This window comes from Bombus pyrosoma, linkage group LG1 (assembly GCF_014825855.1).
Source record: "Bombus pyrosoma isolate SC7728 linkage group LG1, ASM1482585v1, whole genome shotgun sequence".
In the NCBI taxonomy this organism is placed as follows: Eukaryota; Metazoa; Arthropoda; class Insecta; order Hymenoptera; family Apidae; genus Bombus; species Bombus pyrosoma.
This window is the reverse complement of record NC_057770.1, coordinates 5,204,952-5,222,332: the sequence shown is the minus strand read 5'-3', so window position 1 is coordinate 5,222,332 and position 17,381 is coordinate 5,204,952. Positions and strand designations below refer to the sequence as shown.

At 37.4% G+C, this 17,381-nt stretch overlaps 2 protein-coding genes across 13 annotated transcripts in view; one reads left to right on the top strand and one right to left on the bottom strand.

Annotated features, from left to right (window-relative positions):
• The window catches only part of LOC122569677 (G-protein coupled receptor Mth2), a 42,839-nt gene extending 28,830 nt beyond the window's left edge, over positions 1-14,009 (top strand). For all 8 annotated transcript variants that reach the window (XM_043731116.1, XM_043731160.1, XM_043731150.1 and 5 more), the window contains 8 exons: positions 1,753-2,032; positions 3,038-3,248; positions 5,293-5,501; positions 6,053-6,131; positions 8,201-8,373; positions 8,817-8,991; positions 9,256-9,520; positions 9,708-14,009. In XM_043731116.1, coding sequence (XP_043587051.1) covers positions 1,753-2,032; positions 3,038-3,248; positions 5,293-5,501; positions 6,053-6,131; positions 8,201-8,373; positions 8,817-8,991; positions 9,256-9,520; positions 9,708-9,905 — 1,590 coding nt within the window. In that variant the 3' untranslated portion in view covers positions 9,906-14,009. The remainder of the gene's footprint in view (positions 1-1,752; positions 2,033-3,037; positions 3,249-5,292; positions 5,502-6,052; positions 6,132-8,200; positions 8,374-8,816; positions 8,992-9,255; positions 9,521-9,707) is intronic.
• Positions 13,973-17,381, bottom strand: part of LOC122569706 (sodium/hydrogen exchanger 9B2) — a 97,047-nt gene continuing 93,638 nt past the window's right edge. For all 5 annotated transcript variants that reach the window (XM_043731211.1, XM_043731193.1, XM_043731202.1 and 2 more), the window contains one exon: positions 13,973-15,422. In XM_043731211.1, coding sequence (XP_043587146.1) covers positions 14,895-15,422 — 528 coding nt within the window. In that variant the 3' untranslated portion in view covers positions 13,973-14,894. The remainder of the gene's footprint in view (positions 15,423-17,381) is intronic.

The window sequence follows — 17,381 nt, the reverse complement described above, 5'->3', positions numbered from 1 at the left end:
CATTGCGGACGGTGTCAGATAGAACAGAGCTGTCTAGTTCCAATCGAGTGTGTCCTTGCGTGCACAGTGCGCCTGGCCGTTGTAGCCGCTGCTCGATAGTTTCAATTTTGCTTTTACCTCTAAATGCTTTTCGTTTAAGAAAATTGAAGAGGTATCGGCAACATCGATGATGGATTGCGATAATGATACATTTTTTTTTTTTTTTTTTTTACCATAAAAGATCGTAACGCGGCATTGCCGTGACAGAACAAGACTCGTTTCTCATAGAATGCTGTTGTTAGACATTTTTTCTAATTTTGCAGCTAACGCGATCAGTTGTTTACGATAAAGATTCACAGAATTACGGTAACTGCACGGATGAACAACGCTAGTAAATATGTCTGGTTAAATAAACGATACTGCTTTCTCTTCAAATACACCAGTACACTAATTATACTATGCTGATGTATAGTACGATAGTACCATAGTGTATTGGTTCGTATGTTATATCGATTAGAAATGAAACGATTTTAATATGTATCGATTCGTAGATAAAAGTGGAAGCAACTTGTTAGAGAAATTTTCGTTAACGCGCCTGAACCGTTATTCGGAATAATAGAAACGAGAGATTGCGATGAATCTGAAATGTGGAAAACACTGTTGTTGCCTGTAGAGAATCGGAAGTTTTGTTATAGTAATTAATCTACTAATATCTTGGCAATAATTAACAAATTTCAATTACGTAATCATAATTTTCATAAACGCATTGGAGTTTAATCATTTCTAGAAATTTATATAGACAAGCCAGATCTTACTTTACTGAAACGTATTATGCGACAAATACCTCTTATGCATGGTTATTACGAATTATTAAAATTTGAAAATGATTATACCATATTATATTGGCGTAATATTGTTCATTGTATTGTAAGAGAAGTGAAATTAAGAAAAACTTTATACCGACAGATTATCATCTGTTATTTTATGAAAATTTTGCTGGGGAAATTCTTTCTGCTTGTCCGTGTTGCCTAAACGTGCATCAGATTGGCATCAGACTGTAACTGTTTTTTACGTTATTGCGAAATTATTTTAATTAATAGAAAAACACAAACACCTCTGTTGAGAACAAACGACGCGTATCGTATTTTCTTCGAACGATCCGAAATGCTGAAACAGGATCACAGAAAATGAAATAAGAATAAATAAAAGAGTAAACGAAGACAACGTTTTGTTGCGTAAATGAATATTAAATATAACATTGTTGATTCGATAATATCGTTATATTAATAGGAATGGATATATTATATCGTTGAGGCACACTGTTAATTCGACATAGCGGATATCAGCGATATCTTGGACGGAGAGTCTCGCACACGAGACGATCAAATTGAATTTTTCAATTGTTACAAGAACGTTACAAGAATTGCCAAAGTTCTGGTCGATTCTCGTCTCCTGCTTTCGCTTACGACTTACGTCGCGTCTTATTGCCGCTTACGTTCACGTTCTTCCGCTTTAATCTATCCGTGATATTTGATCCGTCGCGTACCAGGGACGAATTTTTACGCGTTTTCTCGCGAATGTCTTGAAAACGCGTCCGCTTGTGCCGGAGCTTGCAAAGACTTTCGAGCAATTCACAGTATCCGGCTTTCTTCGCGCGAACGTGAAAACAGTGGAAATTTTATTCACAGCGGATATCGAATCTTTGAATCTCGTACGAATCAGTCGCCTCTCGTTTAGGATTACAAAGTAAAGTGTTCCCGTGTAATTTTCTAGGTGACACTGGCGACAGGAAAAAACGAATCCACGGAGAGTTTCTCCATCACCGAACGAAACTCCTGTCTGGAATTGATGCCGCACTTGCGATCGAAACGCCGGCTCGTAGTCCGTGTGTGTAAGGAGGTAGAATACTGTCGGGACCACCGATGTATACAAAAATGTTGTCCGACGGATGCGGACGATGGCGGCAGTTACACTTGCTCGCACATTGCCAAGTCGGAGAAAAATTTCTACGAGGAAATCTCGAATATTACCGGAGGAACTTGGGATATGACAGGTCTGTATCGCGATGCACGATCTGTTGCACGATCGATGGCTGTTAAGTTAAGTTACGTTTGGAGAGAATTTTAACGTCGTTTGCGTAGCGTCGATTGCAGAAACATGTCGTAACATTTTTAAAAGAACAGACTGTAGTACGGTAATACGTAATAATATAGATCCATATAGTAATATGGGTATATAACGCGAATGTGGTAATATTTTCTCGAACGAGTTGTCTTGCACCGAAATCATAGAGGATGCAGCATCCGAAACACACCAAGATATATATAAAGTTATTATTATTTTGCAATTAGTTACTTACACATCGGTACAAAAGAATAATCTGTCGGAATAAAATCGATTGGTTGGAAACGACGGATATTGCCATTCTATCGTGATTTTCACTCCTTGAGATAATTTTTTTCTGTTTCCTACCTTATTGGCATTTTTTTTCTTTCTTCAATAAGACTCTGTATATATTTTCTTATTTCAATAAGACTCTGTATATATTTTCTTATACAACGATCGATGCGAATTATTCTTCTCTACGTATAAAAAAATGTTTTACACGCTTGTACTGCATAGAAATGATATCAGTTTGAATAATATTTGAATGTTAATTTTGTAAAACTTGTCGCACGAAAGAGGAGGAAAGAGGAGGAAAGAGGTGGAAAGAGGAGGAAAGACGAGAAAAGACGAGAAAAGACGAGAAAAGACGTAAAATAGTATTGTTGCGCTTGTGTCTTTTTTCTCTCTTTTATAGAACAAGTTGGACGAAATCGAGGAAAATATCTCATCTAAGAAATATGTGTTGCGAGAGAAAGGTGACGAAAGTAGGTTGTCCTGAACCAACTAATCTTACTTATGTTGTATATCGTCGGAAAGAATAACCAACGTATTAACGAATTGGTACTAACGTAAATTAATACTAGACGTAACGATCTGTGTTAGAAAAAAACTAATTCTCCGTTTCCTCTGTTATTCTCTTGCATCATTTAAACTTGCATTTCTTATCCCTCAGAATACGGTGTACGGGTTGGACTCGATTGTCCTAACTTTTACGAAGAAAACATAAACGATACATACGGTGTAACACCGAACGGATTCCTCAAACTCGGTCCGTCACTCTGGTTACCACCGGACATGTACTGCGTGGACAGTCTGGTTACCGACAATACCGACGGTTTATTAGCTTTTATCTGCTTCTTGAACGATAACGACGATGCAGCCAGGTGAGGGCTTTTACTTTCTACTGGACTTGAATAATAAAGAAAATATTTTCCGTTTTGTGGCCTTGGTTTATTATATAGTTGCGATATTGACACCGAATTGCCCACTAGATTCGTACGTCTTTCGATGCCTGTCGCTTGTCTATTTCCGCATTAACCGATTTCGATCAAATTTTCCGCATCTACGTATCGTACGATTCTCTTCTTCGCCGTCCCGACCAATTGGTATTTCTTCAAAGTCTTTTTTACACGTGGTCCGTCTAATCTTATTTCATTTCATTCACGTAAACCACGTCTTTGCAGTTTTTTTTTTTTTTCGAAAAACTCGAGTCGGTTGGACGAATTTGAAAACGGTTGATCAGTTTTAAAAGGGGTGTTTGGCGAGTGTTGGGCGAGTGACTGTACATATACGCGCGCAATGTTCAAAGTCTTGTCGTCGACGTCGTCGTCGTCGTCGTCGTCGTCGTCGTCGTCGTCGTCGTCGTCGTCGTCGTGTATTATTCGAGAAACTGACGATATAAAAGATTGGACTGCTCTCGAGAGGGATGCTGGTCAGCCGTTGAAACCGGAATTCCACATCTTTCGCGGCAGCGTGTATTGTGTCTGCGCTGCATCAATGCCAGATAGCCAGGTTGTTTGCCAGTGATGCTGTGACAATGTATACGCTCGTACATATATCTTGATGCAGAAGAATAAATAACAATGCTACAAGTCCATTTGCCTGATGAATAGAAGAACGGCGGCCATTCACCGGTCGTCATACGAGTCGCAACCAAGTGGCTATACATTCGTGTTTGTTCATTCGCTTCTTCCGCTATAATATACATATGCCTGTACGTATCTGTTTCTTGTATCGTTCCGCTGTTTACCATCATTTATTGCAGCACTGTCTCGATCATCTATCGATGATGTTCCGGTAAAGACTGCTGGCTTAACCGTTAGAGATCGTTTAATAACAGAATTATCCGTTAAATCTGTTAAAATAACGGTATTAGGATATTTGGTGTTTGCGCGTGGTGAAACCGTACACACGTTTCTGGAAATATTAATTTTCATTATTATTCATATAGAGAGAGAAATAGAATTCTATATATCTTGTTGCAGTATATTTTTATACTTATATTGTACGGTATATATAATATCAACATACACGATATACGTACATACACGATATATGTATAAAAGTAATACATTGCCGTTTAAAAGTATGTAGCCACGTAACATCTACGATTGTATTTCGCTTTGTGTACGTAAGTACGTAAATTATCGACGTAAACTCGGTTTTTAAATAAATTCATCGCATATATACGTACGTATACCCAGCTTACGTTTTGAGTGGCGTAAGTTTTCATTTCGTTGTTCGAACGTTTGATAATCGTCGAACGATATTTATACGATACGTTTCCATTATATTTCACCTTTAATATCGTCGTTTAATATCGTCCGTCCGCTTTGTAGGCTCGATCCTTTCGTTTTACTATGCACCGTATAATTTTAACGCGACTCTTTGTGTCGTTAGAAAAAGTAAAAAAAGCACCGGGTGTTATACAAATATGCACATACATATGTCGAGTGACCGTCCCTCTATCAGCCGTGATTCGCAAGCGGTCGATAGACGAGCGATACCGTTTTGGCAGGTAACTTTTTGGACTTTTTGCGCTTTTTGCGCACAATTATTCAGAGCGTGCTAATTTTCCCTATGACGCGCGTCGTAGCAAAAGTCGTGATCTTTTTCCTTTTTCCTTTTTTTTTTTTACTCTTGCAACCAAACGACATTTTCACCTACGAGTATAGTATAAACGTCGACAAGGTAAAAAATATCAGTTTGCGTTCGTTTTTACAGGCGTAAGTATTTTTCCATAAACATATATATATATATATATATATATATATATATATATATATATATATATATATAAACGAGATTCATATTGGAACTATGTTTAAATAAATACGTCAAAATGTGATATACCATACCCATGATAGAGATAGATGGAATTAGATAGAATTACGTATCGTAACAATCGTTTCTGTTCTTTCTTTTCAGATTGATAATTTCCTCTATTCTAATGGGAATCAGCTGTATCTTTTTATTTTTGACACTGATCGTCTACCTTTCCCTACCGGAGCTTCAGAATCTGCATGGTAAAATTGTGATGTGCCATATCGCGAGCCTTTTGGTAGGTTACCTCTGCCTAACCGTAGTACCTTGGATAACGGCGGAAGATGACAGTATTACACCGTGCGGTATAGTAGGTAATGCTGTTTATTTTTTGTATAGTTTTCGAAATAAAAATAAAACAACACGTACGAAATACCCAAGCTATCGGATATAAATTGTTTAAGGTCTAGAACTGTACATGGAAAGTTTTAGCAAATGGTGAAATTCAAATTTTTTCACGTAAAATTATCCAAACGATCCGTTGAGAGCTTCGAGCCATAAATTTACGTAATACGATAAATAATTTCAGAAATAGTGTAAGCACTGTAAAATCACCGAAAAGCACAGTGCTTCGATACACGCGAAACTTTCGCTATTTTCATATCTGCACTGACCTTTTCTTTTTTCTTTTTTTTTTTTTTTACAAATCTCCACCGATCCGTACAGTCATCCGAGGGGGTACAGCCTCGCGCTATAGTGGTTTTTACATTCCCCATTTTTTCATACTCCGTACATATTAAAATTATGGAAAAAGATGTTGAAAATTATGGCATAAAGATTGTCAAGAAATTACATCGTTCATCGACGTAACAAGAGCGTATGTTCTACAACCGCTTTATTTATCAGCGTTTGTCTTCGTATTTAGGGTACATCACGTTGTTCTCCATGATGTCGGCGTTTTCCTGGTTGAACGTCATGTGCTTCGATATATGGCAGACATTCGGGTAAGACATTACTAGTCGTTTAAGTTATCTTCTTCGGACCCGTTGCTCATGCTTTTTACATTCTTTCCTGTCTTTTCCATCTTTCTTCCTTCTTGCTTGCTTATAATTTTCGTGTAGGTTTTCGACCTGAATCGAATAAATGTCAATTATAAATCAAAATTGAAATGGTAGAAAGAAAATTAGTTGGAAAATGTGAAGCGCCGTCGATCAAGGGGGATCTTTATCTGCAAAAATTGTCGAGACTATTGCGAAAAATACTTTACGCGTTAGATTCAAGCATCTTTCGCGTAATAGATCGCTATGATAAGCTTTATAAAGAAGGTTTTTCTCTGTGTTTATCTGTTCGCGATCACGAACTTGCAAGTTTTACAGAATTTTGTTACATTTGTTCGTTGAAAACGAAAGTACTTGAACAACGAAAATATCAGGCATTTGTATTTCATACCCTTTGTCATATTACGAAACCGATGATGCATTTCCGCTAAGAAATACGTATAGAGGTGTAAAATATTTGAAATTGTTTCGTATACGATGTTGGTTTATCGAAGATTTTAGCATGTAGTTTCCCATCCGACGTTAAGTCGTTGTAGAAGTTTGTGTTTCCCAGTTGTTATTTTGCCTGGTTACATACATATACACGTATCAAAATATATAAATATAATCATCGGGCCGATATTTTCCGCTAAGCGCGATATTTGCCGGTAAGCTTGAACCGTAATTATATCGATCGCGATAGAGAGAACGGTGAGCGGGAAAATTGGCATTTGCGGCGGCTAAATCATACCGCTACTTGTTACTTCTTCTTATATTTTATAGATAAGTCATAGATTTGTTTCCGTGATGTTTATGATCATGTCGTTATAAAATGGGCCTACGCTGTTCCTCGACTATTAAATTATTATCTGCTACGTAGCCGGTACATGTTCGCCGCTTGGATACCTACTAAAACGATAAACATAATAACGGAAGCAGAGCGATAAAAATTGGTCGCCTATTTCATGTGTAAATCTATCACTTTCATTTATTTTTCACGGAGACGCGAAGATAGAATGCGTGAGCGTGCCGAAGAAGCGACGTAGAAATAAGAAGGAATACGAAGAAATAGGAACGCTGCATAGAGGCCCGTTATTGTGGCTAAACTGTGTAAGAAGGGGTGCACGTTCGTACAGTAAATATGCGAGTGTAACTCCGATCAACGGACGAAAAAGACTCTGCCTCCATGCAGCCTCGTCTTTCTATTCCCAAATCGCCTTTCTTTTTACTTGATCTTTCGTTGGAATTCGCACGTACACGGTAACATGTGACGCGCGTACTCTATCTTATTTATATCTCTATGCTTATTTTCTGCTTGTCATTTTCTCTTTCCTCCGTTCTTCTTTTCTTCTTTCGATTAACGAACATTTATAATTCATTGTATAACGATTTTTCTATATAACGCCGTTTCCGCAATAAAGGAAATCGTACCGAGCCTTTGACGATATACAGAACGAGGTATTATAGGAAATGGGAAACGTGCAAACGTGGTTGACAAACGTTCTAAATACTTGATCCTGATATTTTAAAGATTATTTTAGCGCGATCACAGCCCACGGTTAATTCGCGACGTTGTCGACGTTGACGAGTATATCTCACCGACTTCGATCACCTTGAAACATCTTGTCGAGGTTGATATTCCGAGCAACTTGGCTATAACCGACGCTCGGCTTTAGTTTTCAAGTTACAAAGCAATTTACGTTTAATGTTACACGGAAGTGCATGTAAATTAATCATTATGCGATTAAGTAGTACACGATTCCTATTTAAATCTAGAGACGATAATCTCTACGCTCTACTACAGACGTTTTCGACGTCGATCTGTTTTTCATTTCGAATGGCACGTGAAATGGCACACGAAATAGCACGGATAAAATAACATTATACGTTCTATCCTATATAAGCCTATATAAGCCTATATATAAAAACCTTGCGATAGTACTTGCAATTTCGCTTACTAATACTTTCACTTATTCGCAAACACGTTTAACCAAAACAGATCGAAATTTCAAACATTCGAAAATCTCTTTTGCCAGGAAAGTACACAGTATCAGGAGTCAAAGTCACAACAAAATATTCCTGTTATACGGTCTATATGCGTGGGGCGTGTCGATGTTCATCATGTTCATCTGTATCCTGAGTGACCAGATGCATATTCTGCCAGAGAATTTGAGGCCTGAATTTGGTTTAGAACGCTGTTGGTTCAACCGTGAGTTATCAATTATCGTAGAAACGATAAGCTTCTCGTTTCTTGTTAAACGCTTAAGACGAGGTTGGATCAAGATGTGACAATTACGAACGTCATTTTTATCGGGCTTGTTATATTCTATTGGGTTGAAAAATTAAATGGAAAAATAACGTTGGTGCTTCGGCCAGTGTTAAGATAAATTAAAATAAAAAAGCTTCAAATAGCTCGCTTGTTTATGATAATTTCAGGTTACTGTCTTTCTGTGCGTTCAGAGAATCAAAATTCAAACGAAAACGTTTCGTATAGGCATCTTTTCAACCACAAACATTGACATCTCTCTACGAAAGAACTCTAGAGAGTTAACAGAGTGACGGCAATGCGAAATCGAATTCACCAATTATCTATATTGGCATTTCGGAAGAAACGTTAGTAACTTACTACTGGAAATATCGTTGTTGTTGCAGCGCTTTTCGGACACGCGGAATTAGTTTTCTTCACGGTACCAGTCACCATCCAATTGATAACGAATATAGTGTTCTTTATTCTCACGGCGAAGGAATGCAACAAGGTGAAAGCTGAGATAAGCAGGGTTTCGTCTTTAGACGTTAGGAGCAAACGATTTCACAGTGACAAAGCTAAGTAAGTTTACTTGTCCCTTAAAACGCTTTTTGTCCTAGTATTATGTCAGTTTGCAAGCATCGATTAAACATCTAATTGTACGTGGAAATTCTGTTTAGTAAAGTAGTGAGACGACGAAAAATGTAATGGAATTCTATTTTGCAACGATAGCGAGTAATTATAGAAAATATCTTATAATTGAGATGTTGTTACGAGATTAATTTAATAATTAATAACCACCTATAGGTTACGATCGTAACGCTATATATATTGTTACCAATTCAGATTCATCATGAACGTGAAGCTATTTGTCGTCATGGGTATATCCTGGAGCGCTGAGATCGTGTCTAGGTTGCTGAAAACATACACCGGAGTCCAGTACCAGGAGGAATTGTTCTATGTGACGGACGTGGTCAACAGTCTTCAAGGTGTTTTGATATTCTTTTTATTCGTGGTGAAGCGACGAGTTCATGAAGCATTGAAGAAACGGCTAGGCTATGGTTCGAAGAAGAAACGCGAAGCCAGTTCGACGCTGCAAGATCCGTACAGAGTAAGAAAAAGCGCGAGTAACAGCACGCTAACGTCCAGCTTTGGAGTTAGCTTGACACCTTGACACCTTGACCAAAGAATATAAAATTCTTCGCCACAGAGAATCACATGTTACTACGTGTTTCAAGCTCGATCCAAAGCTTACTTCCTTGTGTTTCTTGTTTTATTAAATATGTACTTGGTTTCAGGTTTTGTCACTTGGCCTTTCTCACAATGGTCTCGTTTATTATCGTTTACTATCGTTTACTATCGTTGTCGTTTTAATAATTAAGAAACGTTTCTCCAACAACGAGAAATGGAATGTGGTAGGAGCGTGCGAAACGACTGAAAGAAATTCGTTGTCGCCGAAAAAGGGAACGAAAAGTTTTGCAGCAAAGCATTTGTAAATCGTTTTTCTACCGTATAAAACTGATTTTCAACTAAACTTGACGAATCACATAAAATAACATAACCTTTATTAGAGTCTGATCCATCTTGTCTATCTTAGCAACGACAGATAATACGTAATAGATAATACTAAATTCTAACGAAGCGAAGTTTTTAAACATGTCGTACCGATATTCGTTATTCATGTTTCTCCGTGTGTGTAACTGTAACTCTGTGTAATCGTATTATTTCTATATACATATAGGTTATACTATATACATGTTTGCATCGTTATATTCTCGGTTTTATATTTCTATTATATTATATAAAACTGATATAGGTGAGGAGAAAGTTTAGGAATTGGCGCCGGTGATCGAGTGACAGAGAGCGGCGGTGGCGGCGGCGGCTACTCTCTTTTATGATTGTCGAGCAAAAGGTTCGCGCGAGTCGAGGGAACGTTGCGACGATTATTCGATGCACATGGAAGGAAAATAATCGCGCCAGACTATATTCGAGATTTTACAAACTGGAAACAGCCGCGGCAAATTACTGTGAATCGTACACGACTTGCCCGAACCTTTGCAACATTCCGTGTTAGATTCGAACGTTTTCTGCGAATATCGGTTTATCATATATCTTGTAAAGTATCGCATGGGAATTATTCGCGCGTAAAAGTGTTCATCAAAATATTAGTTATTAAAAATAGGTTTAACAATTGAAGGTGAGGCGGTACGCTTTCGCTTTGGCGATAGTTCCTTTTAAGACAGATCTCCATAGATCCGAAGCCGTACAATCACCTGCCATAGCCGTGAAAAATATTTTTCAACGCTCTGTACAATGTTTAGATACGTGACAAGATAGTTGGCGATAGCTTACCTCGAGACAGAGCCTGTTATTGGTTTATGTTATTTTGCGAAAATTATGCTAACAAAGGTACTTGGTGAATGCTCGGCGTGTTACGTGTATCGTATATTCCATGTATATTTTATACCATATTCCTGAGTTTTTAGGGGAATTGGTTCGGACAGCTTACGACAGAATAAATTAATAATTGCACTCGTATGTACCACTTTTGTCGCACTTTCAAACGGGATAAAAACAGTCGTTTATTAGTTAAAACATTAAAGCGAAAAGTACTCTTGTTTTTCTACATTTGCTCTATAAAAAAAAGTAAACAACATCGTGGATTTATTTACGTTACGAGGTATCGATCGTTCTTTATTACCTTCGTTCTTTCGCGCCACTATCGACTTCCGTCTCGCTTTCCGGCTCGAAGATTTCCAGTCTGGAAAAGCCGATTTTTCATCTCTAATTTTCCTGCCTCTTTTTGCGTCCACCGCATCGATCACGTTGTCTCTTTACATTTATCGCGTTAAACATATTCGCGTAATAAGAACGAAGCGAACGGAAACAACAATTTACAGTTTGAAGTCTTTGTAGCACGTATTTTTACATTATCGTCGATTCCACCCGTTGTTTCCGTAAAATAAGCAGATTTAAGAATATATATTCGATTTCACGATTATACTATTTCTAAAAAAATTTCAATAAGAAATTGTTTTAAGAGAACTGAAGCAGGTAAATTCCTAATAATTCCTAAAGATTGAAACAATTTCGAACAAGCGACCACGAAAAAATTAACATTATAATTATTGCCTTTAATATTAACGTAACAATAGGATTAAGAATTTAGCGTTTAATAGTAAAATTTTATTCTCGTGCACAATCAAAGTTTTATTCTCTTCCCTCTGGCAGATTAATCCTGAGGTACTCTCGAGCTAATTAATTAATCGAGTAATTTACGCGCAAATACAGTTTACTTCAAGTTTCAGTCGATCGATTAATCAATTTCCCCTCTCTCCACTACATTCCTCTTTCGCTCTCGTATTCAAGGTTAATTATACAGACGGTTAATATTCACAGATATCTACGCGCTTAAATACGTGCGTACAAGGAGACGTATAGGTTTCTCAAACGTCTGTAAATTATAACGAACCCGTTTTAGGGTAATATTACGTATTGGTTTAGCAAATGCTTCATGTTTCGTTGATCGCACGAATTTGTTCATTTTCTTTGCAATCCGTAACACCGTCGTCGAACGATTAAATTTGAACTGGAATTGAAATTCGCATCTAAACGAACATTATTCGTTTAGTGGGAGAAATAAGAGCTTTCAGTCAGGATTCTTATGGAAAGTCCAATTTTACATTATTTCTGTATAGATATGTTTCGATTTAAACAATTTTCGATCGCACTTTAATCGGGATATAGCCAAATATTTTGAAATTGTATATTTAACAAATTGATAACAAGGAAAACAGTTTTTAGTTTATTTTGAGCTTAATCTGTACATAAAATAAGAAGAAGTAAAGCGCGAATAGAAATAATATTTTGCTTTGTACGAATGTTTCTCGTGGCGATAATTCTTAGATTTCGTCTAATTTGATATATGAAGTAAAATTAGTACTAAAATAGTCGTCTAATACGTGTATATGATCTGGGACAAGGAAAATTGACCAAGTTTTTCCGAACGAAGATACCTTGATATTTTGATTCTTTGTAAATTCCACTTATCGCAGATTGGATATCGTTGTATCGAATGAAAAGTAACAATAATAATATTAGACAAATATTTATACACACGCTTCTAAAATATATGTATGTCGAAAGATACTCATTATCGTGAGAAGGCATTCGTTTTACGTGGAGACCCCTGAAAAAAGGAAAGAAAAAGAGAAAGAAAACACTTTGATCGTAGATTTCGTTGTAAAGTGTACTTTATGAAAACGAAGCAAAAGACACGCGTATAATTTGATATTTCTGCTAAAAAATGTCGCGAACGATCGTCGAATAACAATCGGGATATTCAATCTCGGAGACCTTTTTATCGCAGGATTATCAAATAAAAGAAAAAGAAAGAAAACTCTAGATTGTCGATAAATTTCATCGATGATAAAACCTATTAAATCACAACAGTCTTTATTTCTTTTCTCTTACATTCCTTTACACATTTAGATTGTGTTGTAATAAATGTCAACATTCGTCGGTTACATACGCGTACGAAACTGTTTGTCGATTATGTTTGCTAACAGTGAAATTTCTTTTCATCAAACGGAATCATTTTATCTTATTTATCTTATAATTATTTTTTTCTATCGCTAATTATGCAAATCTAAGTATTATAATTCCTTGGTCACATTAAACGCTAAAAAGAACGAAAGTTAGGACTTTTCGTTTAAACAGATCTAAACTTGGAATTTCAGAAACGATGCCACGTTTCTCGACTATTTCGTGTGATTTCGTATGATTTCGTATGATTTCGTATGATTTCGTATGATTTCGTATGATTTCGTATGATTTCGTATGATTTCGTATGATTTCGTATGATTTCGTATGATTTCGTATGATTTCGTATATGCGCATCGGTAACTGTAAGATCGCGACAAGATTTTACTTTCTGAAAACGAAGCTCGTTGATAAATTGCTCCATCACCTGCTTATCGGAGGTTTTACTACGCAAAGTCATCTTTCTGCAACTAGAATCAAGATGTCAGCTGACGCTTCGAAGCAAAAGACATATCGATGCTCAGATACGTTTCAAAGTTTTTTAATTTACACTTTATATTATTATACGGTTTCTGTGGTCATGTTGGACGGTAAAGAGAAGAAACGGAACGTAGGCAACGTTAATTTAACTTTTCGCGATGACTGGGCATAATAGAGAATTGTCGAATCACAAAGGATCGTTAAGTAATATCAAATAATATTAATTTGATGTATTGGTTTGAAAAAAGAGGATACCCTCCACTCTTTTTCGCTGCATTCCACTATTTGCGACCAGCTGCGAGGAGTGAGATAGTATCTCGGTGTTATTCTCTTTTTGTTTTGATAATAACGAAATTTTTTAACTCTGTGTCGGTATTCTAGATCGTTGGATTCGGGAAAAGAAAAAAATTAAGATAATATAGAAAAGTTTCTTTTCTTCTTGCTTAATTTTTCGTTACCCCTAACCCATAGGGTTATCATCTTTAACGATCGAATTAAATTTAACGAACGTTCTTTCTTTGCTTATATCATCATCATCATCGTTGTTTTTGTTGTTGTTGTTGTTATTGTTGTTGTTGTTGTTGTTGTTGTTGTTATTATTATTATTGTTATTGCATTGAGGACAGATTTTGTCGGAATAAAGCAGCTTTATGCATTATTCTAAGTCTTCCTCTGTACATTTTCTCCGTTCATTTTGTAGCAACAATGATCAGCATGTTTGAGAAAATGATCTAAAAGTGATATTAATACGATTTTTAAAACTGAATGAATCTAGCTGGTACGATTGATATTCGATTCTGATTGACGGTGCGCCAAGTTTCTTTCACGATTTTATCCAAATTATTCTCCAACGTGTTTATCTTATTCGGATATGGGAGTGAAAATAATAAGACGAAGGGCTTGTTCGTCAGAAGATGATAACAATCGTCCAAGCTGGCCAGTCGAAAACATTTCATCCAACCCCGTTTATCTATCTATCTACGTAAGATTTGAAACAACCCACTGTTTCTGCTAAATGACCTATGTAGGATTTAAAACAACCGACCGTGAATGTACGAACTAAAAATCTATTGAAAAACAACGCGTCGTGCTCTAAATGGACATAGTTGGCGAATATACTGCGGATGAGCAGAAAATATCAACGATGACCGTGTGTCTATGAATAAGAGACGGTATATCGTCGAGCTAACCTTGACCGTTGCAATTTCGCAGGTTCATTTCATTTCGATCTACGTACACAAACGCATAGCTGCACGCACGTTTTCCATGATCTCGTCAAGGGAGCCCAATCACCTTTTTCCATTACCTTGTCCGAGTCTGGAATTTGATATACAAAGATATACAAAGTAACGGAATAAAATAGAAACGAAACGCGAAATGCTTGCTAGAAGATCTACAGAGAGAGGTGGAATAGGGAGAAAGGGAGAAAGGGATCACGTTCGTGCCCGTTCAAGGGGAACGCCTCAAGCCTTCCTCTCGGTTGCGGTCTCCTCGAGGTCTGGGTCTTCGTTGATGATGGAAATGTCTCGAATCGAGGGTCTGCGTGCTTTCCAGCCCTCGGGGGATGCCGTAGGAACCGTGGTTTTCTTTAGAAGTTTCGGCCCTGTCAGCGAGATAATGATCGCACCGGCCGGAGCGGTGAGAAGAATCGACAGAACGCACATGGTCACCATAGTCTCGGCATAATACACCTGTTCCGGGTCATTCGGGTCCACCTTATCGAGAGTAGTGGGTGCAAGCGCAGCTTGCACGGTTGCCTTCGCCATCCAGGATAAAGCGATGAATACTTTTTCCTTGAGGTTCAGTTTCGAGCCGATTCCGACAAGAATGGTCACCACGATGCGAATTACTATACCTGCTAGCAGGCAGCTTACGCCCAAGTACACCGTTTTCCCCTCCAGTTCGTCGATCTTGATTTGAGCACCCGTTACACCGAACAGAATCGGCTCGCAGATCATCCAGAAGATCTCAAAGGCTGTTGCCACTGGGTTCTGCAAAGAGAATGCGCGAAGATTAGCGAGGTTCACGCGGTACGACAGTAGCTAGCGCGGTAGATATTAGAATAGCTGATATTCTGTTAATTGTATTTAATTAATTGTATTAGATTATAGCAAAGAACAACAAGTAGATTATAGTAAATCGTAATTCTCGAAGTGGCACACGTAGGGCCAGCCACGATATTTCAGAGATATATTTCGATAGTTCTGTAACGTTTAAAAAACGTTCTTTTTTGCGCTTTATGCGTATAAAGACGTTGGCGTAGTGAGAAGACAAAATATATACATATATATAGGAGCGCGGAAGGAGAGAAGCACAGAGAGACGGAGATACAGCATAAAACCGGACACAGCTCTAACGTAAGAAATACAATAAATATAGAATAAAAGTTGCTCTGTTTCAGGCGGTCTGCGAATATTGATGCGACCGACCGTAACAACGACCGTACGCGTGCTTTTAAAAATATATCGTAAGTTGCGTACGTATCATACTACGCATATCGTAGGTTATCGTTTCAACCAATATACGTATTGCGTGATACGTGATATACGTGATGTACGTGATATACGTGACGTACGTGATATACGTGATATACGTGATATAAGTGATATAAGTGATATAAGTGATATACGTGATATACGTGATATACGTGATATACGTATATTAAATCAACAATTTTTCAATCATTAATCGTTTAAAAGCATACTCGTCGGGAAACCTTTTAATAAAATAACGTAGGTCATTTTGAAGAGGGAAATTTCAGGGGACAACTAGACGGCTTCGAGTTTGCCAAAATACTCGTTGGAGTTTTCGTTACTCGATCAGCGATAGTCCGCTGTCATTTGTTTCCAGACAAATGCGATACACGAACAGTTGGCCAGCAACTAATCCTCTTACGCGTGGGTATCGCTATGTAACGGTGACACGTTCGTTAGGCGTTCACCGATCGTATCGTGAAAATGCGAATGGGAGAAGGAAAAGCGTGTCGAAAACTTAACAAGAGTTTATAGCTTATAGGAGTATCCTTTTACAGAATTGCGTTGCTCCTTGCGAGTCAGACCCTTGGACTTTTCTCTACCATTGTTCCGAAGAACCACTTTCAACTCGGCGTATATTCCTGGGACAGATTTTATCGAGATCCGCCACAGTCGAAGAGGTATATCGAGCGATAGAACGCGCACAAGACCGTTAATGAGAGATTTTCCCAATGATATGCGTAATTCGAAAGCATATGTATTTGATATGTCGGACGTAACAACAGTTTGCAACAGTTTGTTTATTCGGAAGTCTTCTATATTTATATATAGTGGATGCTTATAATGTATTACCGAAATCGAGAAAATTAACGTTAAAAGTAATTTCCCGTTCTGTGATCAACGAGAGAGTCCCTTGATAAAAAATGAACTAGCACGGCAGTGATTCGGACGTAATTGGACCATTTGATTTATGTACCTGGTAACGATCCCCGGGATCTTTGTGTGTCGCCAGTTTCTATATTATATCGTATGGACATTAATTTTTTTCACAACGCCTTTAAAGCTTGCATTAGCCCAGATCCAGCCCTGAAGCTGGATTATTGTTGTCACGAGAGTCGAATATTTCATAAAACCAACAACCGGCTGAAGAGTTTTCTAATTAAACTTATACAAGAAACGATATACTTTCTGTAATTTAATACGATGAATAGAGTAGTAACACGTAAATACAACTTAATACTGATATAGTAGTTGATATATTAGCATAAAGAGGAAAATTATCAGTCTAGTTTATCTTTTATTTTTTATCTATATCGCCAATTGTCCTCTCTCTCACTTTCTCTCTCTCTCTCTCTCTCTCTACTTTACTCTACTCTTCTCTAATCTTTATACGCTAATTTTACTATGCATATCTTACACACATAACACGTATAAATATTGGCTCATTTTAATTATTTAAGTCTAAATCGTTGAGGT